Below are 26,506 nucleotides of genomic sequence, written 5' to 3' on the forward strand. Positions count from 1 at the left end.
CGTTTAATTTAAAACCAGCTTCATAATTTCTTCTGATCGAATGCTCCATCGTAGATAAGGGATGCTCTTACGATAAAGGTGTATGAGGGTGAGAGGTACAAGGAACACAGATCAGTGCAAACGACGCTTCGGAACAGTTTGGGTATTACCGTGTGGTCACGTAGGCACAACAGAGAGAGACAGAGACAGAGAGGTTAGGCGCACACGCTGATACAATGCATTGCTGCACCCACATAGAAAAAAAGTCTGTTTTGTCCGTGATTACTGTCTCAGGTGGGCATTAGCATATCATAATCTCTTGAACCAATAGCATGAGTTTTCCACATTCGACTATATGACCGACATTATAAAATACCAGAAATTATACGGTAAAATCAAGTCCTGTCTTATCCGTGGGAGAACTTATCAACGGCTATATACAGTAATAGAAATCAATTAAATTTGGAATGTCCTTAGTGTGGCTAGTGAGACTTAGTCCTTGTCGAGAGGTTTACTTACCTTGGCAGTGACAGTCATGTCTCTGGTGACTCTTCCTATGAAGGCAGTAGACGGATTGGGAGATTGGGGGGTCATGAAGTCGCTGGAAAGGGGTGTGTGGTGCTCCCGATATCTATGCAAAAGGACGAAGGTCCAAGTCTTTACAGTCCTGGTGCTTCCTGTCTTGCTATATGGTTGCGAGACATGGATGCTGTCCAGTGACCTGAGATGAAGACTGGACTCCGTTGGTACTGTGTCTCTCCGGAAAATCCTTGGGTACCGTTGGTTTGGCATTGTGTCAAATGAGTGGTTGCTCATGGAGTCCCGAATGAGGCACATTACCTGCATTGTGAGGGAGGGTCAGTTACGGCACTACGGCCATGTGGTGCGTTTCCCCGAGGGTGATCCAGCTCGTAAGATCCTCATTGTTGGGGACCCGAATGGTTGGACCAGGCCAATGGGTCACCCACATAACAGCTGGCTGCAGTAGATAGAGGGTCATTTCCAGAGGGTGGGACTGGACCGCGTGTCTGACTGGGAGGTTGCAAACCAGTTTCATCGTGTAGTGGGTGCAGCAATGCATTGTACCAGTGCACACTCCCCTACTTGACTTGACTTGACTTGTCCTTAGTTGCATTTCTATATGCATTGGTATCCATTTCCTAAATTTACATTTTTTCTGGCACGGGCCAAAGGGTACAGTGAACATTCAAGACATACTATGTAGTTTACTAAACTCCTCCATATTTCACATTCTGATATATGCCAAAATTAAGGTGATGGTGTGCATCTCATGGAAAGTCTTATACTGTATGTGACTTATATGCCATATTGGGCAATTGTTTTTATACAGACAGACTAATCCTCAACCTTTCCAATTTTGTCTTCACTCTCTTGATCAAGCTGATTCAATAATGAATGAGCAGGAATGTTTCTGGCATGTGTAGAGACTGTGGTGGTGATTAGTCACACTAAATAGCCAAATTGGTGTGAGGCATTCAGAAATAGCCAGGAAAATGCAGGCCTGACACCCACCAGCCATCCCAGAGGAGATCCACAAAAAGACAGCCTGGCTATAGCCTAAAAAATGTGCTTAACCCCCAAATTCAAAAATATACTCTGAAATGTCCCACTAAGGAGGGGATCACTGTTACTCTCTATATAGTACACAGTTGTAAAATGATTCAGCCAACACAGGAAAAGAGGTTTGGGGGCAGCCGCCCGTATACTTGAAATTGGCTGCCAAATTGTTACAAACATTTGGTTCAGACTGAAACAGCTCAGTCCATAACAAGAGAACAAACAGTATAGAAAACGTGGCGGTTATATACGTGGCAGACAGGAAATGATGTCATCAGGCAGGAACCGGAAATTACATCCTTGGAGCCAGGACCAGAAGTGGCAAATTGATACCGGACTCGGAAGTACCATCATCGGACCCAAGTGGAATTTCCCATGATCGGTCTGCCAATGGAAAAGAGCAAGGATTAATGCACTCTGCCTTCCCCCAGGTTTGGCGAGGAATTTTGAGCCTTTTAGCTATCTCCCATGCACACGTGCGTGACAACAGCAAGCCAAAAAATATTTTGTAAAATTAGATTTTTTTTTATCAAAATAGCAAGAATAACAACGATCTGAAGAAAAAAAAAAGTGAGAGAAGAGGCAAATTACTTTGCCTACAAGGCAATCCACAGCAAACATGTCCAGTCCACAACCTCAGAAACTAGAGCACAAATAAATCACAAATCGGAGGAACAGATGCAGAAGAAACAGTCCTAGCTTACCCACCTCCAAAATGCATGCAGTGTACCACAGAGGGAATACAATTCCCATGAGCCTTTATAGGACAGTGAGCAGTCGCTCTACAATGATTGACAGGTGGCCCCGCCTCTTGGGAAACCCCCAACAAAACACAAGGGCCATGGTAGAACAAGCACACATGGAAACCAAACAGTAAGCAAAACTGATAAACATGTTATTTGTGTGTTTTAACAAAACTATTTATATAAGCATCAGTTCTGTGTTTAGTAATTAGTATAATCTATGCTTGTGTTTTAACTGAGAATTATTCTCAGTGCTCTGTCGCCCTCAATCAGTGAAGAGTGCTGTACAAAAAATAAATTGTATTGTGTAGTTGTATAAAAATACATAATTATACACATAATAAACACAAATAACAAAATTAACATAACTGATACTAACCAGAGGACCACAAATAAAGTAAAAGGACATAAAAAAAGGATTTTAAACATAAGTCAAAGTGGCTAAAACATAATAGAGATGGCACTTTAGGAATAGGAAAGCCAGTTCCTTGACTATTCAACTCTGGATTTGTTCAGGTGTGAATGTTCATAACCTTCATTGGAACAGTAAGTTTTATTTGTGGCATATGATTTGGACAGTCACAAAGACTTGTTACATTTTAACTGTGGCTTTAGTGATTGCATCCACTCCCCATATATACAAGCAGTCATTTTTTTGTTACATAAATTGTATAATCTCTTTCTCTCACTCTCCGTTCAATTCAGTCCAATACCACAATATTTTATTGGGTTTTCCCTTTAACTATGTCAGTTTGTGCCCGTGAAGATTTCTGCACATGAATCTGTCTTCTTCTTCCTGTTTGTCAAATGGAGGTTAAAGAACAAAGAGTTAATTACCAACCAGCTCTTTTCAGCTGAAATAATGGCTCCATAGAGCAAGCCCCTTTTGATGCCCTATCTCATTGGCCTGCAGGTGGTCCGTGTCATTGTGAACTATGTATGGTATCCAACCGAAAATATGAAAATTGTGCAAATTCAGGATATGGAAATTAAAAATCCCAAAATGTTGTGTGGTGGCACAAAGCTTTGGAAATGCTGGTATTGATGCAAGTAAAACAAGATACAGCTCTTAAAGATTTTTAATTTGCAAAGGAGTTTTTAATTGTCCTACTCTTGTACCATATTCCACTAAAGAAATTCACACTGAGCCCTAGTGTTTTGTAATACACGAGTACCACGCAGTTACATCTTCAGTTAGACATCTGAATCACTGTGTAAACCAGGCCAAGTCGCTTTATTTCTCTACACTCCAAATGTGTGTCTCAGAAGGTGGTGACATTGTTGAGTCACTTTTGTCCCTGCTGCCACCGATGCAGACAGTGCTCCCTTACACCCAACATGGTGACTCCCGAGCATCCTTCTTGCATGTGAGGCAGCTGCTTGTTTGCTTCAATGAGGCAAATTGTTCAGACATTTCCAACATTTGCAGCAAGACATCCTTAGGTTTAGAAAATGAAAAGTTAAGGAATAAACAATATTTCTTTTACCAGCCTTTTAGTTCAACTTTGTGGTATGCCACAGAAACATAAGGACAGGTGGTCCAGTCTCTTTATTTGAGTGTCGCCCACAGACAGCGCTCTTGACAATCAAGGAATCGGCAGAGAACTCGGAGCCTCTTTTAATCACGCAAGCCGAAAATCAAACAGTGACTTAACATCTTGCACTAGTCATTCTCTGCGTCCCACTTACTGCCTATAAGAGAGTATTGATTGGCACGAAAGACATACGTCCAACTCTCATTGTTTCTATCAGCAAAAGTCTAAAAAAAACAACTGAAAGGATTACCGAAGTTGTTCAAAGACGACAGAGCTTGCGAGCAGATTCCATTTCACTCCCTGAAATGCAGCAGTAGTAGGGTGTTGTACCATGTTAGCCATTATGGATGCAATGATAAGTCGAGCAAAATGACACGTTTTATTGGCTAACTGAACTGAATTACAATATGCAAGCTTTCATGGCAGCTCAGGAAATGCAGTAGAATTATGAGATGCAAAAGAAACAATGAAAAATGCAGCCAAGCAGTGGCTCCCAAGTCCCTGATATTTCAAGCCTGGTTTGTCAAGGCTGAAGGGGTCTGGTGGATGCTAAGGTGGCAGAGTGGTTAGTTCTGTTGCCTCACAGCTCCACGGTACTGGGTTTGATTTATAGTGGCTGTCTCTCTCTTTGAGTTTTGTACCATCCTTGGGTTCAGAATATCAACAGATGGGTGGCTAGATAAATACTGTATATTATCGCAGACAGCCAGGGTCACCCTGCCTGGCCGGGACACCAGATGGGGTAGAGAGTGGGCTCAGGACATTATCTCCCCTAGCAATCCCCCTGGGTTGCTCTGACACCACAGATTCCCGCAGGGCATGCCGGGAGTTGGAATACATTGGGCTTGAGCCACACATGGGAGTGATTTCAAACCTCCCTAACGAGTCACATGGAATACTCCTGGGTCCAGCTTAAAAGGAACCACCGGCCACTACAGGAGCCAGAGTCAGGATGGAGAAAGACGAAGGAGTGGAGGCGAAGAAGAGAAAGAGAGAGAGAAGAAGGAGAAGAAAATAAGGCATTGTGTTTATTTGTTCTTTGTACTGTGCTGCAGTGTGGAGTGAGGGAGTAGCGCTTCCCACTGATAATAAACGTGTGCTTTGCTTTGAACTTGTGCCTGGTGCCTGTCTATGTAAGGATTGGGTGGCTTGTGTGCCCCATGGTGGCCACAATATATGAATATAGATTTTTGTTTTGGCTGTTTCTATTTCAGCCTGTCCAGATCTACACTTCAGCTAAGATGCCTGTTGCCAGCCGTGGTTTACAGCCGGTTTAGCGGCTCAGCTTCTGCGACCAGCAGAGTGGTAGTACTGGCAACGTGTATGTCTCTGTGGAGAGAGGGCGCTTTGTTCGACAAGCTCTTGACACCACCATAATCTTGTACTGGACAGGGAGGCTTCAGGCAATGAATAGAGGGCTGAATGGAAAGCCTGTCGTGCTGTTACAAGTCATGTAGTCCTGCTTAATGTATAAAATATTTTTATCAGTCACCATGGCATGCCACCAGAAACCTTAAAAGAAAATGGCTGAATGAGCCCAACAGTTTTCATAATTGATACTTTCATTTCAAAACAAAAAACACAAACACATAGTAGGAAAAGACTATAAGGTATAACCAAAGTACAACAAAATGAACTCAGAACAAACTCAATTTTCCTTGCTGGGCCCGATTATAGGGAGAATTTAGACCCTCACTAACTAGGTGGCGTGGCATGAGCACTTGCCAAATAAACTCTCCGTTGTCTATTAACTAGGTGATTTACCTGTCAAAAAATTTCCCAGCTAACTCCCTGACTCCTTAATGTTGTCTCTGGCAAAAAGTGTCCACCCCTTGATGTAGCGCTTTCTGGTTGATCCCGGTTTTACTGCACCCCAGTACTTTCTGTGTGTTTAAAGGGTCAGGCATCCATTATAACCATGGCTGTCTACTCAGCTAAACAGAGAAAAGACCCCCAGCACATTAATCTTGACTGTCCCTGCTATTTTGTTCATCCATTTTATAAACCACCTCTTCTGGTGACAATGGCACTGACCAAACGCGGACCAGGGGCAACAAAATGTCTCATGTTACAGCAACGGAGCAACTTTTCGGCCGTAGATTTCAGCTCTTGCTTGGGGATTGTCAGGCCTGGAGTGCGACATAAACCTTCCAGTGTGCCAAGGATTTTAAGATGGTCTCCATTTTCTTTTTCTGTGCATAGCCTGCATTGGTACCAAATAACCCCACCACACAAATGCTTCCTGTTCTCCGAATTCTTCTGATTTTTGCCAAGATCTTCACCCTGCTACAGAGGATAAGCCATACTGCCCAGCAGAGGGATCTCATTTTAGCTTCTTGTATTCACACATCAGTTCTTTAGGTTGCTTCTCACAACTTTTTATGACTATAGGCAAGCAAAGAGATATAGACTAAATGTTCTGCTTGCCAGCCATCACTGTACTGTATAAAGAATGGCCAAGGCAGTGCCTTCATTCATGAATTCTTCCTTTAATCTCTTGTCCTTGTGGACTCTTCATCTATGGTATCAGTCACACAAAGTTGTGTACCACACTGTACCAATGTGTGTTATTTGCATATTTAGCAACTAACTGCCCTTTCCCTGTCTCATACCTTCTTGGTATACATTTTTTCACTAATAGTTGTTTGACAATTTACACACAGCATCAAGGGTTTCTCAGTATTTAAAGAAAAATAACACTGCAGGCCTTGGTTCTGCAGTGGTTTTTTTTGTGTTGTGTCATAGCCACTGAATTATACGTTTGAATTCCAGCCCTGCCTGTGTGGAATTTGTATCTTCTTTCTGTGTTATTGTGCATTTTTCTCCTTGCCTATCGGCTTAATTGGTGACTGGAAAATGGACTGGCATGGATGAGTGTGTGCGTCTGTGACATCATGGTGCCTTGAGGTGGACTGGCACCCCATTCAGGGCTGCAAGAGATGGAATCAGTTGTATCTCAAATCTTGTAAGTCTCCTTGGATAAAGGCGTCAGATAAGTAAAAAAAGAGAGAAAGGAGAGACCAGTCAGTCTCTTAAGGCTGCAGATTTTAGCAGACAGCTAATACACACGATGGTCCAATAGGTAAAAAAAAAAAAAAGTAACTTTGTATATGAAGCCTCAATCTGCTCAATACGACTGTCAAAGGATAAAATGTCTTAATTCATATATGACTTACATGCAGTAATAGTTATGTGTATTTGATAAGCAGTGCGTATTGTTCTCATTTGTAAATCTACAAATCTGCCATTTGCCTTCAAGAGACCGACAGTACACTAAACCCTGCAAACATAATAACTGAGTAAGGCAGCATTTTAATTTATTTATTTAAAGCGTTATGAGCAGCTAGATGGCAGCATGCTCACTTTTTGCTAAGTGCGGCAATTTCTATATTGCAAGCAAAATTAATTTTGAATCCTTCGTCTGAAAATCTCTAGCATTTTGTGAAGCCTTAGGGGAAAGGGCATCAGCGCTTAATTTAAAGCAGGCAGCTTATGTGTTCTGAGAGGTAAGAAAGACAGAAGTTTGAAATAAAGGGAGTTATACTCGGTAATCATGGTGCCAGAGAGTGTTGCATGTTGATTAGCACTTGTAAGTAAAAATGTTATTGTATATGTAATAATATACTGTATGTGTATATGTGTATATATATGTATATGTGTAATATATATATTATATACAGTATATTATATATATTATATACAGTTTATTATATATATTATATACAGTATATTATATATATATATATATATATATATATATATGTGTGTGTGTGTGTCGGTATATATTGTGACAGATATCCAGGGACCTTGTCCCACCAGGACACCGGAAAAAGGGCAGTATTTTCCCTGGACCACAAGGGAAGACCTCCCGGGATTACATGGGAGTCACAGAGCTTAGAAGCTCAACCCTATGGAGGGACGTGGCCACCACCAGGGAGTGCCTGGACAGCTCCAGAACTGTGGTCCGCAGCACTTCCAGGTGCTGTATAAAAGAGGCCGCCTCACGCCACTCGGGGAGCTGGAGTTGGGTGGAAGTAGACAGAGCTTGGGAGAGGAGTGGAGTCAACAGAGAGAGAGAGAGAGAAAGAAAGAAAGAAGTCTAAAGGACTGTATTATTGGTGGTTGGTGCAAAGTTTGACGTGTTATTGTGAGTTGTAGAATAAAATGTGTGTGCTTTGAGACATTTGGTGTCTGCCTGTCTGTGTCCGGGTCCGAGATCTCCACAATATATATATATATATGTATGTGTATATACTGTATATGTGTATATATATGTATACAGTGCATCTGGAAAGTATTCACAGCGCATCAGTTTTTCCACGTTTTGTTATGTTACAGCCTTATTCCAAAATGGATTAAATTAATTTCTTTCCTAAGAATTCTACACACAACACCCCATAATGACAATGTGAAAAAAGTTTACTTGAGATTTTTGCAAATTTATTAAAAATAAAAAAAATTGAGAAAGCACATGTCCATAAGTATTCACAGCCTTTGCCATGAAGCTCAAAATTGAGCTCAGGTGCATCCTGTTTCCCCTGATCATCCTTGAGATGTTTCTGCAGCTTAATTGGAGTCCACCTGTGGTAAATTCAGTTGACTGGACATGATTTGGAAAGGCACTCACCTGTCTATATAAGGTCCCACAGTTGACAGTTCATGTCAGAGCACAAACCAAGCATGAAGTCAAAGGAATTGTCTTTAGACCTCCGAGACAAGATTGTCTCGAGGCACAAATCTGGGGAAAGTTACAGAAAAATTTCTGCTGCTTTGAAGGTCCCAATGAGCACAGTGGCCTCCATCATCTGTAAGTGGAAGAAGTTCGAAACCACCAGGACTCTTCCTAGAGCTGGCCGGCCATCTAAACTGAGCGATCGGGGGAGAAGGGCCTTAGTCAGGGAGGTGACCAAGAACCCGATGGTCACTCTGTCAGAGCTCCAGAGGTCCTCTGTGGAGAGAGGAGAACCTTCCAGAAGGACAACCATCTCTGTAGCAATCCACCAATCAGACCTATATGGTAGAGTGGCCAGACGGAAGCCACTCCTTAGTAAAAGGCACATGGCAGCCCGCCTGGAGTTTGCCAAAAGGCACCTGAAGGACTCTCAGACCATGAGAAAGAAAATTCTCTGGTCTGATGAGACAAAGATTGAACTCTTTGGTATGAATGCCAGGCGTCACGTTTGGAGGAAACCAGGCACCGCTCATCACCAGGCCAATACCATCCCTACAGTGAAGCATGGTGGTGGCAGCATCATGCTGTGGTGATGTTTTTCAGTGGCAGGGACTGGGAGACTAGTCAGGATAAAGGGAAAGATGACTGCAGCAATGTACAGAGACATCCTGGATGAAAACCTGCTCCAGAGCGCTCTTGATGTCAGACTGGGGCGACGGTTCATCTTTCAGCAGGACAACGACCCTAAGCACACAGCCAAGATATCAAAGGAGTGGCTTCAGGACAACTCTGTGAATGTCCTTGAGTGGCCCAGCCAGAGTCCAGACTTGAATCCAATTGAACATCTCTGGAGAGATCTTAAAATGGCTGTGCACCGACGCTTCCCATCCAACCTGATGGAGCTTGAGAGGTGCTGCAAAGAGGAATGGGCGAAACTGGCCAAGGTTAGGTGTGCCAAGCTTGTGGCATCATATTCAAAAAGACTTGAGGCTGGAATTGCTGCCAAAGGTGCATTGACACAGTATTGAGCAAAGGCTGTGAATACTTATGTACATGGGATTTCTCAGTTTTTTTATTTTTAATACATTTGTAAAAACCTCAAGTAAACTTTTTTCACGTTGTCATTATGGGGTGTTGTGTGTAGAATTCTGAGGAAAAAAATGAATTTAATCCATTTTGGAATAAGGCTGTAACATAACAAAATGTGGAAAAAGTGATGCGCTGGGAATACTTTCCGGATGCACTGTATATACAGTATGTATGTATATGTAAATGTGTGTCCCTCCATGGATATATCTCCCCAGACCATCACTGACCCACCACCAAACCAGTCATGCTGAACGATGTTACAGGCAGCATAATGTTCTCCACGGCTTCTCCAGACCCTTTCATATCTGTCACATGTACCCATTTTGAACCTGCTCTCATCTGTGAAAAGCACAGTGCGCCAGTGTTGGACCTGCCAATTCTGGTATTTAATGACAAATGCCAATCAAGTGCCAAGGGGCCAGGCGGGCAGTGAGCACAGGGCCCACTAGAGGACATCAGGCCCTCTGGCCACCCTCATGAAGTCTGTTTCTGATTATTTGGTCAGAGACATTCACACCGGTGGCCTGCCTGCTGGAGGTCATTTTGTAGGCTCTGCCTGTGCTCATCCTGTTCCTCCTTGCCCAAAGGAGCAGATTTTAGTCAGTCCTGCTGATGGGTTAAGGACCTTCTATGGCCCTGTCCAGCTCTCCTAGAGTAACTGCCTGTCTCCTGGAATCTCCTCCATGCCCTTGAGAAAGTGCTGGGAGACACAACTAACCTTCTGGCAATGGCATGTATTGATGTGCCATCCTGGAGATGTTGGACTACCTGTGCAACCAAACTCTGTAGGATCCAGGTATCGCCTCATGCTACCAGTAGTGACACTGACCGTAGCCAAATGCAAAACTAGTGAAAAAACAGATGAGGAGGGAAAAATGTCAGTGGCCTCCCTCCAGCTGTTAAACCATTCCTGTTTTGGGGGTCGTCTCATTGTTTCCCTTCTAGTGCACCTGTTGTTAATTTCATTAACACCAAAGCAGCTGAAACTGATTAACAAGCCCCTCTGCTACTTAACTGACCAGGTCAATAGCCCAGGAGTTTCATTGACTTGATGCTATACTCTGATTCAAAAGTGTTCCTTAAATTTTTAGAGCAGTATATAAAGCAGGTACATTGCCAATTTGGTTTGATGGCGGACACTCTTCTTACTACTATGCCATAACAAACATTAACCTTTCTCACCTCCCATACCTTTCACCATAACAATCTGGCCTCACTTCCTCCTGCCAGCTATACCTTTGCTCTTCCCACCTCATGATTTTTGGTATACTACATTCATCAGAAAGAGTTTCTAAGCCCCAGGGGATTGTTTCAGGGCAAAACACATTAACCATCGCCACTTGCCAGATCTGGTATTCCCTCTGAGACCACTGAAGCTGACCTCATAGATTTCCCTGTACCAGCTACTGGTACTGATAGATAGATGTTAGGGACTATTTGTAACTCATAGGGATCATTTGTAACCTGGCAGGGACAATTTGTAACTTCCTGTCTACAGAAGAATGGTCAGAATAACAAAGTGAAGCATAATATGTATATTTTCAATGCATTCCCTCCTCTGAAAATACTCATTTTGTGGTCTTTATTACTAAAAAGAGATAGATATATAGATATGGAAATGCACTATATAATATAGATAGTGTACGGAGACAAATGATAAGGCAGGGCAAAAACTAAATGCTTGGAGGGCCAACCAAGCAAAACCCCATTTAATTTCAACAAAAGACAAAAAATAATGGAAAATATGTGCTTGCAGTCTCTCTTTGTGAGGGACAATTTCCTTTAGACATTGGTCATTTCAACCTCACTGTTTGTTTTCTTGATCTACACGTTATCGGGGTCAGGTCTGTAATGAGACGCCACCTTCTGGGAGCATCTTTCTTTTATACCAGGCAAACCGGAAGATGCGGGGCTTCATTGCCTTAAAGGAGCGGGGTGTCTCAGAGCTGTGAGGGAAAAAGGAGACAAGACTGTTAGCAACAGCACCCCCCTCTCATCTCAGGATGGTATCACTTACTTTAGGTGAGCCTGGAAGGTGACCTTTTGGTGCGCATGCATGACGATAGATAGATAGATAGATAGATAGATAGATAGATAGATAGATAGATAGATAGATAGATAGATAGATAGATAGATAGATAGATAGATAGATAGATAGATAGATAGATAGATAGATAGATAGATAGATAGATAGATAGATGTGAAAGGCACTATATGATAGATAGATAAATGAATATGTAGTTTTTAATGCTGTATATAAATCTCAGTGCTTTAACACTCCCAACGTCTGTTGCAGTTTCATGTCCCAGCTGAGACTTTGTGAAAGTTGATGAAAAGGCCTCTGTTCTCTGTTCACAGTGAAAGCTCCCACTTTCTGCAGCATCTTTCAACAGACATCTTTGGTCTGTACATTAAAATCCAAACCAAAGATCCCTCCTGTACTTCTTTTACAAAAAATCTTTCTATTTATTTCCCTTTGACACTTACATTTCTCACACTGAATAATGGCATACTATTATCCTTGGACTATTGGAAGTAGTAATTCAAGGACTTTAAATTCACTCATTTTTTTTTTTTTTTAATGTTCATACATCGTCTTCTGTTATTTAAGTGCTATTGGGTTTTCTTTGTAAAGAGTTACGAGAGAATGCTACTTCTTGAAGGTACTATGTAGTGCAAGTGAAATGCTGATTCATTAAATATATAATATGAAAATTTTAGTTACTACGAGTATTGGAAACGTGTTTGCAAATAAGTAACTTTCAAAGAATTTGTGTTTTATGTGGAACAATGCAAGACATCCTGTTAACTAACACCATGGATCTCCAGCACGATGTGAGAGCCTTAACTCTGTTCACCTGGAATTTTAAATCCCACCAGAGGCTTCCATCCTCTTCTGTAGTTAGCCTTGGCATCGGTCTTGACAATGACCTAAATTTTATCTCTTACATCTAGGCTGCTGTTAAATCATGTACGACACACATCCACCTTTTGCATACGCTGAGATCAAAGATCTTCTTTATTTCTAGTGGGATCACTTCAGTCCATTTTTCATTGTTTTGGTATGGCATACAGAAAATTGAGTGAAATCACTGCCAGCAGAGCTGGGTCTGCACAACCCTTTATGGATAGATAGATAGATAGATAGATACTTTATTAACCCCAAGGGGAAATTCCCATACTCCAGCAGCAGCATACTGATAAAGACAATATTAAATTAAAGAGTGATAACAATGCAGGTATACAGTCAGACAATAACTTTGAATAATGTTAACGTTTACTCCCCCAGGTGGAACTAAAGAGTTGCATAGTGTGGGGGAGGAACGATCTCCTCAGTCTGTCAGTGGAGCAGGACGGTGACAGCAGTCTGTCGCTGAAGCTGCTCCTCTGTCTGGAGATGACACTGTTTAGTGGATGCAGTGGATTCTCCATGATTGACAGGAGCCTGCTCAGTGCCCGTCGCTCTGCCACAGATGTCAGACTGTCCAGCTCCACGCTTACAATAGAGCCTGCCTTCCTCACCAGTTTGGCCAGGCATGAGGTGTCCCTCTTCTTTATGCTACCTCCCCAGCACACCACCGCGTCAAAGAGGGCGCTCGCCACAACCGTCTGGTAGAACATCTGCAGCATCTTATTGCAGATGTTGAAGGACGCCAGTCTTCTAAGGCAGTATAGTCGGCTCTGTTCTTTATTACCCCGTCTGTTTTAAGATTGTCTTTAACATTTTGCAGTCATGGGAAAATTAATACTATGGGCAAAATTCATAAGCCATTTGTAAAACATCTTATACATTTTGGTGTCTAATCCAGGGGTGGGCAGCGTCGGTCCTGGAGGGCTGCAGTGGTTGCGGATTTTTGTTCTAACCCCATTTCTTAATGAGAACTCAATTACTGCTAATTAAAGCACTTATTGCTCAAGTGACATTTTGATGCTTCACTTCAGTGGTCTCGCTCATTAAGCTTCCCCACCCTTAATTGCTTATTTCAGTCTTGAACAGCTGCATTGAGTGTTTTTAATGGCTCCTTATTAGCAATAAGATGCAAATAACAAAGGGGCCAGCAGTTCTCCATCTAACTTGTTTCCATTTACATCTGTGTGGATTCATCCTGCGCTATTTTATTTTTAATAAAACACTTCGGAGAAAAATGTGACAGACTGAAAATGATCCGTTTCAGGCTTCAAATCATTTGGATGATATCCTTGGAAAGGAAAAAATCTACGATATAAGAACCTAACATTGCAGACTAACAAGCCATAAAATTAAATAAGGTCTGAGATTGGCAAGAATTGGTTTCTAATTAAACAGTTGGGTTAGAACAAAAACCTGCAGCCATGGTGGCCCTCCTGGATCGACACTGCCAACCCCTGGTCTAATCCTGTTTTTTTGCCTGCAACGTGTCGCTGTATGAGGCTACTTTAACATTTCATTACACTCTAAAAACTCCTTGATGTTTCTTTAATGGCACTTGATGGCTCTTGACTGGGTTGTGTGGTTCCTTGTAGACCCTTTGCTTGACCGAGCGCATTTCATTCTCAGTTGAGCTCTTGGCATATAAAGTTGGTTCTTTGTGCTTTGAAAAACTTCCTGATATGTAGGGAAATAAACTGAAATCTCATATGGCAGGCTGCAGGATACCGACAAATTAGGAAAACCCAGTGTTAGCTGGGTTACTGGACCTATGCAGCAAGAGTCCTTTTAAAATGATGACCCATTGGTGTTTCACAAATCATTTACCATCTGTTCATGGTTATTTACTCTAATGGAGCCTGTAAATAAATGAAAGTTCTTTCTGGAACCTTCAAGCGAATGGCTCTTACAGGAAATGGTTCCCCATTGGAATCCCCGTGAAGTACCACTTACAGAAACCAAAAATGCCAGCGTTTCTCAACCTTTAAGTATTTGCGACCTGAGTTTTCATAACAATTTTAATCGTGCCCCCCCTAACTTTTTTTTTTTGAAAGGAGCCCACTAATACCAATTTGTTCTTTTTTAATTAATGATATATCATAGATGCATATTTTATTATACCTACTTAGCTTTAATCGACATTTATCTAACTCTATATTTATTTTTCTAGTATCAGAATGTAGTTTAAGTTAATTTGTTTTGGTTTCAATACATGTATTTTTCATATTTTCGATTCTTGTTTTCTTTTTTTCACATCTTTGCACCCCCCTTTTTGTTACTTCGCGCCCCCCAAGGGGGGCCCGCCCCACAGGTTGAGAACCGCTGAGTTTGATGAAATATTGCATGGAGCTTATCAAATCTGTATTTTTACATCTGTATGTTATATAAGTTCTAAAATGTTATGAACAGTAGGGGGCATTGCAGCACCGCAAACCTCAGACACCACCACCACAGGCAATCCCCCTGAAGAACCACATACAGAAACCAAAAACGGCTCCCCTATGGAATCCCTCTAAAGAACCGCTCTGTGACCTTTGTTTTTAAGAGTGACACACTATTCATGGTTGGTTCCTCTCTTGCACCTAATGCTGTTAGGGTAGCTTCAGACCCCCTGCAAGTGTGAATTGCATTAAAAAGGTTTCCAAGTGTTATGGTTTGTTGCTGTAGCTGCCAGCGGACCAAAGCAGTCACAGATTGGATGGAGCAATGAAGGGGCAGGTGGGGGTATTCATGGGTGAATGTATTGGAACAAAGATTGAGGGGTCCAGCATAGCGAAAAACTACACTATTACAAATATTGGTTCTTTACTGGGTTGTGTGGTTCCTTTTAGATATCTATTGCTTAACCAAGAACCATTGCATTGTTGGAAAGGCTTCTTTGCATACAAAATTGTTTCTTCCTGCTTTGAAAGTCTTTCTAATATGTAGAATAAAAACTAAAATCTTCAATGGATGGCAGGCTACCAAGCAGGACACGAACAGCTTCAGCAAACCAACAAGAGTCCTTTTTAAAATCGTGACCCATTGGCATTTCACAAATCTGTTGTGATCCTTTCATTTACTGTATGGAGCCTGTTAGGGATCTAAATAAATGAAAAGTTCTTCATGGAACCTTCATGTGGATGGGTCTTTTTGGAACCCAAAATGGCTGTGAAGAATCCTTCTGGCACCTTGATTTTTAAGAGTGTATGTGCTGAAGATGCCACCCATCTAGAGGTGTGTGAAGGAAAGGGGATGTGATCTTCACGTGTGTAAGCGAAGTGGACAAGTGAGCCATAATTTGGCCCAGAGGTGTTGTGTTGGGGGGCATTTCTCGTGGTCCAAACAGCTGAGAGCTTTGTTTTTTCAGCTTGACCATTGCATGTTTACCTATTTTGAGTCAATCAATGAATACACCAACACGTGAATGTGGGGGTGTGCATGTGTGTACTCCGCAGTGAATTCATGTCCCATTCAAGTCTGAATCCTGCCTTGCACCCGATGCTGCTCAGATACGTTTGACAAATGCTCAGATGTGACACAGAATAGGATTCGGCTGCTTTGAAAATGGAACTTTCTTAGCCTTTCCCATTGGTTGCTGCATATACTGTAGCTTTTTATTTTTTTACTACAATAAAAAATTGCTCTCCATTTCTTAAAGATTATTTGTAAATCACTTTACACACATATTGGAGATGCAAGGCACAATTTAGGATACAGATGCTGATTACTTTTAAATTTTGTGCAAATACCAGCTGACATGTCTGAGTGAAGTTGAACGCCTTCCAGGAAAAGCAATAAGTAAGATGCGGATGGCGGGAGGTGCGGTTTCTACTTACACTGCATTTATTTTACATTTTATTACGTCCATAAGTTCCAGTCTGATACAGGGCAGTCATGTGTTTGCAACGCGATTGCTGACAGTTCGTGCCGTTAGACTGGCGCAGTATAAAATAACGTTTGATTGATTGATCATCGACCCCAACCTTCCGACAGGTAGTCTGATTCCATAACCAAAAACCACCCGAATCTCAAGCGTTGCCGACAGCTGCTCGTAATCCTTCAAAGGTCTCGAAAAGTCTCGAGCATTTCAATGAGGTGAACTTCAGAAGGCTGATAATGGTGCCAAATCGCATCCCTAGGGGGAAATTAAAAGAGGAAGGAGAGGAGCAAGAAAAGGGAGGCCAGCTCTGACAGAAGCATTATCAACATTTGCGTCTCACAAAGATGCGGCCGTCTAATTCAAGGCAGAAGAAGCCCCAAAGAATTTGCATATTTCAAGGTTATAAATATGCAGAACAAAATGAGGACATATCAACCTTTGCAAAGCGTGTTGGGCTCAGTATGAATTTCCTCTAGGAGTCCTCTGTATTCCCACCAAAGCGCTCTGGCATACCTAATCAGGGAGATAAACACAGGGTGTGGGGCGGCTTTCATAATAATACAAAAAACGAGACCGGCAAACAGAGACGTTTAAGGTTGCCAAAGGGATGAGGAGATCAAGCGAAGCCCCTGCATTTCGGATTATCTCCCACAAAGCAATGCACTGAGATGCAGGCTTCCTGCCGCCTTGCTGCCTTTTTTTTTTTTTTTGACGATGAAAATCTTAATCAGAAATGCCAGGAAGGACAATAAAATCACCCCAGTTGCGCGTACCTCTCCAAGTGCTCTATTGATCCTCCCGTCTTCGCTTTGTGCCGCTCGTGATTGTCTGCTGAAGAAAATGACGGGGATCGTCAACCCCCACCAGAAAGCAACAATAGTTTCATTTGCTTCTGGCTGGGCTGGGAAGCGGCTTACAATAGCGCTGGCGGTGCAAGGCGCTATATGAGATACTGATGGATTATTTCATGTTTTGTAAGCAAGTTTCCAAAATGGTGCGGTGAGATCAGTCATGTGTAATAATAATAAAAAAAAATCAAAAAAACACCCGAATTGCCTGGTGGCATTCTTTTTTTTTCACGCAATTTATTTCACTCCCTTTGGCAACTGGGAAGACAACACAATTCATGTGTATCGATCACGCAATTCGCAGACATAACAGCAGCAATTTAGCCTTGGCACTTAGACTACCACCTGCTGGGGACAAAATAGCTCGGTAGGTACAGGTGATTCACGGGTTGTAAAAGGACTCGCAACGCGGGATGCCAGGCAGAGGGTTAGGGTGAGGGGGAGGTGGGTTGAAGGGTGGTGTGTGTGGGGGGGGGTCACACAAAGAGAACATAAACTAGTTTGATCTGTCAACCTTGTGCAGTCTGAATCTCTGACAAAACGTCGCCATCTCGTCCCAAAGGTTAGGTTTGCATGATATGAGATATATGCGATTTCCGAAAACGGACAGGATGGCATTTATCTCTGCCATTTACCATTAGAAGGCAGTGTCTCTGTCCTGGAATCAAGCACGTTTAACAGACACATGCACAGATATGTCTGTGGAGACGAGGCCATCAATAATTGTGAAACGTGCGTATGTGTGTAGTGAAAGGAAGACAAATAGGGGGTGGTGTTAAGGGGCTTTAAAATGGGTGCATGTAAAGATTAATTTAAGTAGGTGTATCGTATATCGGTAGTCTTTATGCAGCAGTGCTCTTTACTCTCCTCAAAATAACTGTTTTTTTTCCAAGAGTGATGCCTTACAAGGCACTTTTAATAATCCATTATAAGATGTCAGTTACATCGTCATCATTGCTATCACCACAGTGGGTTCTTTAATGGCACTTTATGGTTCTTTGCTGGAGTGTGCGTTTCCTCGTAGAACGTTTGCTTGATTAAACACCATTTTATTCTGGGAAGGGTTTCTTTGCATGTTAAGTTGTCTCTTAGTTCAGGTTTTCTTAATCTGTTATGTGTCCTGCTAGGTAGCCTACCATACATTAAAGATTTCATTTTTTTCTACGTATTAACTGAAGTCTTTAATGTATGGTGGACAGGACATTTAACAGATTAAGAAAACCTGAACGGAGCCTGTTGTTGTATATAGGAATTGTTCTTTGAAAATCTTGACCTATTGGTCAAGATCTGTTACCTTCAATTCGTGGTTATTTACTATATGGAGCCTGTTATGGATCTAAAATAAATAAAAGCTCTTTCTGGAGCCTTCATTTGGATGGCTCTTTTGGAAGCCAAACATGATTCCTGTTTGGCATTGCTCTGAAGGACCACTCCGACACTTTCATTTTTAAGAGTGTGGGGGACCATCATGGTTTGCAAAAGAACCATCCACATGAAGGTGGCAAAAAGAACTTTTACTTATTTAGATGTGTAAACAGGCACCATAAATAAAAGATAATATATTTGTGAAATACCAATGAATTCTTGATTTTTCAAAGGACCCTTGATGCATACAGTAACACAGGTCAGTCAGTCAGTCATTGTCCAACCCGCTATATCATAACACAGGGTCACGGGGGTCTGCTGGAGCCAATCCCAGCCATCACAGGGCACAAGGGAGGAACAAATCCCAGGCAGGGTGCCAGCCCACCGCAGGGCACACACACTAAGCACACACTGGGGACAATTTAGGATCAGCAATGCACCTAACCTTCATGTCTTCGGACTGTGGGAGCAAACTCCACGCAGGGAGGACCTGGGAAGCGAACCCAGGTCTCCTTACTGCAAGGCAGCAGTGCTACCACTGCGCCACCCTGCTGCCCTAACACAGGTTCAGTTCAGTTTTTATTAATCTGTCATCATCCTGCTGGGCAGCCTTCTATACATTACATTTTTCCTTTCTGTCCACGTATCAGGAACCGTGTCAAAACCCAATATGATGAAGTGGTTCTTTGTGAGGTAAGTTCTACAAGAAACCACACAACCCAGTATGGAATCATTATGGAACCAGTATTAAGAGTGTAGGGTGAGTGATGAAGAACTGTAGCAGTGGCATTGCAACTATTATATAGTGCCTTTTATGTCTATCTATTATATATACTGCCTTTCATATCTTCCATGGCAGCACTAGGTTATTCTCTTTTTATGAAGATGAAGAACTGTAGCAGTGGTATTGAAACTATTATATAGTGCCTTTCATGTCTATCTTATTACATATATTGCCTTTCATGTCCGTCTGTTAAAAGCAGGGCACTAGGTTATTCTCTTTTTATGAAGATGCCTAACCATAATTCAAGCCTCTTAATGCACAACAGACTTGTCAGAGTTTATGCGTGCATTGCGGATGTCATTTAGGCATTTTTTTTTTTTTCGTGAATGTGACCTTGACAGCTTCAAAAGCTCTTTTATGCAACAGATAAAGTGACAAAAATAAGGGCAGAATGAATGAAGGGTTCATCTAGAATACCCTAGCAACATAGTCCTTGAAAGATTAAAAAAAAAAAAATTCTGGATAGAACACGAGGAGAGGAGAGGGGTATGGGGTGTGTGTTTGTGTTTGTGTGTGTGTGTGTGAGAAACCAGACAATTTAAAAAATGATTTCATATTAGTCACTGAGAAAGAAAAAAAGACAGCATTGATGCAAAAAAAAAAAAAAAAGACTGAAAGTGACGATACATTCTTTTTTGTTTGTAGAAACTGGAGTCAGAGCCATGCAGTCCTTCAGAGAAAGGAGTGGTTTCCATGGCAACCAGCCGTGCTACCAGCAGGAGAACCCGGAATTGTCACACCTCGAGAATTACCGGCCTCATCAGAGCCAGGCCAGGCGAGGTTATGGTCCCCAGTCCCTCCCAGCCGCAAAGGACTGCTACAATCAGCAAGCCTATGCCAGCTACAGAAACAATGCTGCGGCCGACAAACCGTACAAAGTGGCTAAAATCCATGCCCAGCATCTGCAGAGAGGCTATGGCGCCCAGCTCAGTAATGCATACTCTGCCCAATATCTACCTGAAGGCCAGATGCATCCCAAGTGGGAGGACTCGTCACACTTGCCCCAATATGAACAGGAGTCCACCGGAGGTAACGCTCAGTACCTTGAGCAGCATCTGCACCCAATATCCCGTAGTTTATGTTCCCATTCGGCACAGCCCAACCCTACAGCCTACACCAGCCTCCACCAGCAGAAAGTACAGCAGGACACCTCATCTTCCTCGTCCTCTTCTTCTTCAATGACCTATACGCAAGGGTCTCTCCACTTCCCTCAACAATCCCAGAACCTCTCTTCCTCAACAACTTCTTACCCCGCAGTGGAAAAATGCAACCAGGCAAACCAGTGCTACAAAGGTTACAGCATGCCAACGAACCCCCCTTACAACCGGCAGCTGGCAAGCAGCTCCATCAAACAAGCAGGCTACAGGACGCAGGGCAACTACAGCTACCAGCCAACGCCTACCAGGACTGCCTATGATCAACAGAACTCCCTGCAAGCAATGCCGAGTGCCCAGGAGAGTCTCTCAAAGTACCAGCACTACAGCCAGGCCACAAAGAACTACTGCGTTACTGACATGTCAGTAAGATCTCCAGAACAATACTACCAGAACTGCAGTCCCAGTTCCAGCCACTCCCCAGCAAGATCCGTCGGGAGATCACCCTCCTATAGCTCCACACCATCCCCTTTAATGATAAACCCAGAGACTTTTCAGTACAATCAGACCCAGCCCCCAATTACTACTGGGGCATCATCTTCTGTTGCCATGAGAGAGCAGAGCCTGCTGATGCCCCCCCCATTCGCATTCATCCAGCAGCCTCAATCCACAGACTACCAACTATGCAGGGTCTCTCAAGGACAGGTTCTCCGAAAAACTTCTTTCCAACCCCAGCCTGTGGAGCCTTAATGCATTAACGTCTCAAGTGGAGAACATTTCCAACAACGTCCAACAACTTCTCCTTTCCGAGGCACTCATCTCCAACAAGAAAAGTGGGAAACGGGCACCTAAAAAAGTAGAGGACTTCAAGGGCCAGCAAAGAATATTGGAGGACAGTGGCTGCACCGAGTCCCAGCAAGCCACAGCAATTTCCGAGCCCTTCAACACGCCACAGTCAGTGCCCACTGAGATGCAGGAAGGGGATTACTCAAGCAGCTCCGAAGATCAGCTGGAGAGAAGTTACTATCTCTGCCGACAGAACGCGAGTCCGGCTCAGATATCTACCAATCTACAGCTGACTTTGGAGACCGTGTCATCTTCCTCGGTCACATCCCCTGGTGATATGTCCACCAAGTCGGATGACTCTCTACATAGCCTTCAGAGTGGGGAACCTGGAGAGAATTTCACTGCCTTCCTGAAGAATATGGAGAATGAGAAGCCTTCAAAAGAGCTGCCTGTCCCCAGTCCTTTGAAACAGGACAGCTCCCAGGACAGTATGACCATCCTGAAAGATGCACTGAAAGAAAACTTTGAAGAAACCCCTTGGCCTGATAGAACAAAAGGAGAGGAGGAAGAAATGAATGATCCTTTGATTTCTGATCATGACGAGAAGGATGAGATCTGTGGGGTGGACCAAGAAGCTTGGCCAGAAGATGAGAAATATCCAGCTTTCTTCCACAAATTAAGCAAAGCGCTAATCAACAAAAGCTACTCCAACAACATTGAGGAGAAACTCTACCAGGAAATGCAGATTCACTATATAACAGACGAGCGGGTCGACTGTACAAAGTCTGTCAGCCCGGAAGAGTTTAATGGCAAGACTGGCTCGGATGTCGAAGTGGAAATGTACAATTCTGAGCTTCCTACGGATTTAAAAACTTCTGAAAAAGCAGACGCTTTCAGCTGGAATGATGACCTTGTGGAAGATCAATATTTAGCTGTGAAAGAGGAAGTGTCAGATTATTCCCATTTTAACTCCAGATCGGAAATATTTGATGCCAAGCTTTTAACCGGCGAGCAAGAGCAACTCGATACTTATGTTGAGGAGTGCTCGGTCCAGACCCCAGATGCAGGTGATCTTGCTGAGGTCCTGGAAGAAAAAGAGGACTTTGAGCCTCCCCTGGAGGATACCTGCAGAGGTCCCGAAAGCCCAAGTGACCAACCAGGTGGCAATCAGACTGTTGAAACCATGGAGACATGCTCAGAATCAAGTTTTCAAGAGACACCCCTCTGCCCCTCTCAGCGAGGGTCTCTCATGTGTGATCTCTCACCTTCCAATAACGTTACCTCGGTTAACAGTGCAGAAACGGAGGACAGAGTAACTTGCTTGGAAGAGGAGTGCGATAGTGAAGACATGGAGGAGAGCACCATTATGCAAGATGCATCTCAAACTCCAGAACAGACAGCAGTGACATCTGCTCCTTCATGGGACGAGAAACCACCTTCTCCAAAATCCTGGGAAGAGGACACACAGTGTGGAATTAGTTCCCAAAGTGAGGAATTGCCACCTCCAGAATCTAATGCCCATCAGGTTCAGACGAAGCTTAATCCATTAAATAGAATTCATGGAGAAGAGAAACCTAGTCAACCAGGAAAGTTGTTGAACACTAGTGTGAGAATTCGGAGGCTTTCCAGCCTAGTTGGTGAAGATCTGCCTGCTAACCCACGAATAAGCAGCATGCCACCCAGCAAAAGTGTGGGGTTAATTGATCAGGTAGGAACAGCTAGTAAAAATCTTGCCAGTCAAGCCCTGAAGCATTTTGCAGAGAAAGTGCCCTCAAGAATGTGCACCCGCTCTTTCTCTGCCCTCGTAGCTCCCAAAGCCTGTCTGCTTTTAAAAAGGCAGTCATCACCTAACTTTCCCAAAAGGGCTTCTTCAAAAGACACGAAAAAAGTGCTTCCAAAAATCAAGCGCTTGAAGCACAAATCCCCGAAATCCCACGATTCCCACTTGAAGTGCAAGAGAAATACAAATGAGGGCAATACAAAGGGTGACAGTTCAGAGGAGACCCCAAATCTAAGGCCTCTCCAGAAAGATCAAAGGCCAATGGTGTTACGGTCTCGCAAGCAAAAAGACGAGAAGCCGATAAAGGAAGAGCTGAAAGAAAAAAAAATAACCGGCTTCCTTCCCAAGAAGCTCAAGACTTCACGCTCCCACAAAATAGCCTTCCTGAAAGGCCAGACACGGGCCAGCTCGAAGAAAAAAACATCCCGGTCGCATCGCAAGGTGGTCTTCAGAATAAAAAGTCAGGCGGGCAAGCCCAGTGAGAAGATCCTTTCCCCAATGAAAAGAAAGTCCACTTGCCACTCACCTGTTCCGATTAAACGGCAGAAAAGTAGCAAGCCGGCAAAAAGCGAGGATCTCAAGTTGCCGCTGAAGAACAAGTTTGTGGTTCCCAATGCTCCTGGAAAGAAATCACGGAGAGGGAACCATTTGAAAGCATCCATAAATAGTTACATCGTCAAGGACACGGCTAATGAAAAAAATGGAGGCCCCCCTTGTATCCAGGCCCAGTGTCCAGCTAAAACAAAATATCTTCCCCCTAGGAAAGGGAGAGGTCTGAAGTATGAAGCCTTAGTTCAAAAGATGACCTCACCTGGCTCCAAAAAACATGTTATTAACAACCCTACAGACACCGCTGACCCAACCACTACTAGTTCCATCCCAAATGTTGATGAGAAGGTTCCAGTCAAACAAGTAGATGAAGAGGAGCCTATGAATGCGGCAGGGGCAACAGATGCAGATCCCTTAAAAAGTTACACTTCTCGAAAGAAGAAGCTCCTTGTCTTTGAAAGTACAGATCAGCCAGCCGTGGAGTTGAAAGATGACAGCCTCCTAGTGACCACCCCCAGGTTAGCCAAGCAGAGGGCCATCAAAAACAACCATGAGATGCACTTGAAACAGCGACGAAAGCGAAGAAAAAGCTGCGGGCCACTGCCTGAGATGGGGGCTCAAGACAGCCTCCGAATGCAGGACCACCTGGCTCCCCCTGCAGCAGAACCCCCTACTGAAAAGCCCGTCACAAAAGAAGCCGTTGTTATCAAGAGAAGCAGTCGGAGATTACTTCCCGCAAAAAGCCAAGCAGGGCTCTCATTGGCTCGGGAGCAACAAAAGCCAGAAGAAACCAATCTAACAGGGAAATTGAGAAGGAGTCAAAAACTTCTATGTGCAGTGAAGACCCGAAAAAATGGTCACAGGCTAAAGACTAGACACCGAAAGCAGTGTGCCCCTATCGTTGAGGAAAAGGAACCAGAAATCAGACTGAAGTATGCAACATACAGGCCACAGAAAATGGAAAACAAGCTACCGTTGTTTTGCCCTTTTGTAAGGGTGGACCAGTCATCCGAGTTTGCTACCATCTGCACGGTCATCAACCGACCTGAAGAGGAGTTACGGCTTCATCAGATGAGAAAGAAAATGTTTTCACAAAGCAAGAACATTGTAGGAGTGACAAAACTGATCCCAAACTCATCTGTCTTGCAGCAGGGGCCATTAGTGAATAAAAAGTTAACAGACAGATGCCTGACATGCTGCCTGTGCGGAAAGCCAGCAAATTACCGCGAGCTGGGGGACTTGTGTGGCCCCTACTATCCAGAAGACAGTATCCCCAGGAAGACTCTATCTTTCCTGAAATGCAAATCCGAGTCTGGGGAGAATCCAATTAAAATGTTGTGTAGCCCCATTCAAAATGACCACGCCAAGAAAGCAGGTGCAAAGGGGGGCAACAGCACACTCCTGGGGAAGCCTAGGAGGCAGGAGAGAACTGGCGAGCATAGTATCATCCGATCCAAAATCAGGGAGAGGTATCGGAAGCGGCATCAGTTTCAGGGTCAGACCAGGAAAGCTCCGAAGGCAGAGACAGGCTTGCTGAGCAATTCTGATGGCGCCAACCAACAGTCCCAGCACCTGGAGTTCGAGGCGGAGTCGAAGGAGCACTGGGTGCACGAGGCTTGTGCCGTGTGGACCGGTGGGGTTTTTCTAGTGACTGGCAAGTTGTATGGACTACAGGAGGCGGCACTGGCAGCCAGTGTAACGGTAAGTCCATCAAGGAACATTTGTCTACTGCTGAATTTCAGTGATAGTTGATATGTTTATGTTTATTTCCATGCGGGCACTGGTACATCGATAGATATAAGCAGTTCTTTTTCCTAATTCCTAATTTTGGCAGTTGATGCAGAAGATCTCAAGTTGGTGGTTCAATTGGTGTTAGTCTTGATTACTGTGTCTATAAGAATTACTGTGTTCATATGAACTACGTATGCACACTTTGAAATTACTTCAGTTTTTTAGTCCAGCGCCTCCTGGCTCCCCGGTATGAGAAAACCCCCATATCTGAGATACCATTCGACTCGTCTTGAAGTCTGGTTATGCAAGACATCAAGCTGTTTGGGGTTCAGCCCTATTTTTGGCCTGTTAAACTCAAAAAACACTCATTTTTTAGGCCATTTGTGGACCAGATTTTGTGTACGAAATTACACCCTTGTAAGAAAAAGTAAACCATTAGTTGTCTGTGGACACTTGAGGGCACTGTTGCCCTGTGAAATCCAACAGACAGGTACTCTGGACACAGGTTTAAAAGCACTAAGAAGACTTTTTAATCTTTTTCTCAAATCAGTGCCTTCCAAGCACCACATCCACAATAAACACAATGAATCAATACAATAATTCTTTAAATTCTCCTCCACACCTCCCAGCAAGCTCTGTCTCACTCCCTCCCAACTCCAGCTCGCTTGCTGGGTCTCCACCAGTCCTTTATATTGTCCTTGACTCGGAAGTGCTTCTGTTCTTCCGTCCCCATGACTTGGGAGCACTTCCGGGCTATATGGGAAGCAGAAATCCCCGTGTCTCCCTGCAGTGTCACTTGGCGGCACCCACAATACCCAGCAGGGTTGTAAAGCTGAACTCCATATCCCATAGTGCCCTGCAGGAATCCAGGGCGCTGCTACGCTGCAGGGAAGTCGCCATCTAGCGTCCTGGATGTGTCAGCTGGATTGAGCTGCCAGCCGTCCATCATATATTTTAAGCAAAAACAATCAGCAGGCTTGAAGTTGTTCATGTCACATCATCCAACCCCAGGGGGTAATGGGGGTACGTGGAGTCAAAGTTTCTCCTTTTTACAAAACTTTGAACTGGGATCGGTAATAATAGGCATGTGCAGTGTCAATTTTTGCTATTCCAAGGCTGCTGATCATGAAAATACAATACAATACAATACAATTTATTTTTGTATAGAACCAAAATCACACAGGAAGTGCTGCAATGGGCTTT

General features: G+C 43.5%; 1 protein-coding gene across 1 annotated transcript in view; it reads left to right on the top strand.

Moving 5' to 3' along the window:
* The window catches only part of LOC114661106 (retinoic acid-induced protein 1), a 684,250-nt gene that overhangs the window by 118,711 nt on the left and 539,033 nt on the right, over positions 1 to 26,506 (top strand). The window contains 2 exon segments of the mRNA XM_051933674.1: positions 20,009 to 21,090; positions 21,092 to 25,273. Of these exon segments, the coding sequence (XP_051789634.1) occupies positions 20,026 to 21,090; positions 21,092 to 25,273 (5,247 nt within the window). The 5' untranslated portion in view covers positions 20,009 to 20,025.

The sequence above is a fragment of the Erpetoichthys calabaricus genome, chromosome 11, assembly GCF_900747795.2.
Source record: "Erpetoichthys calabaricus chromosome 11, fErpCal1.3, whole genome shotgun sequence".
In the NCBI taxonomy this organism is placed as follows: Eukaryota; Metazoa; Chordata; class Cladistia; order Polypteriformes; family Polypteridae; genus Erpetoichthys; species Erpetoichthys calabaricus.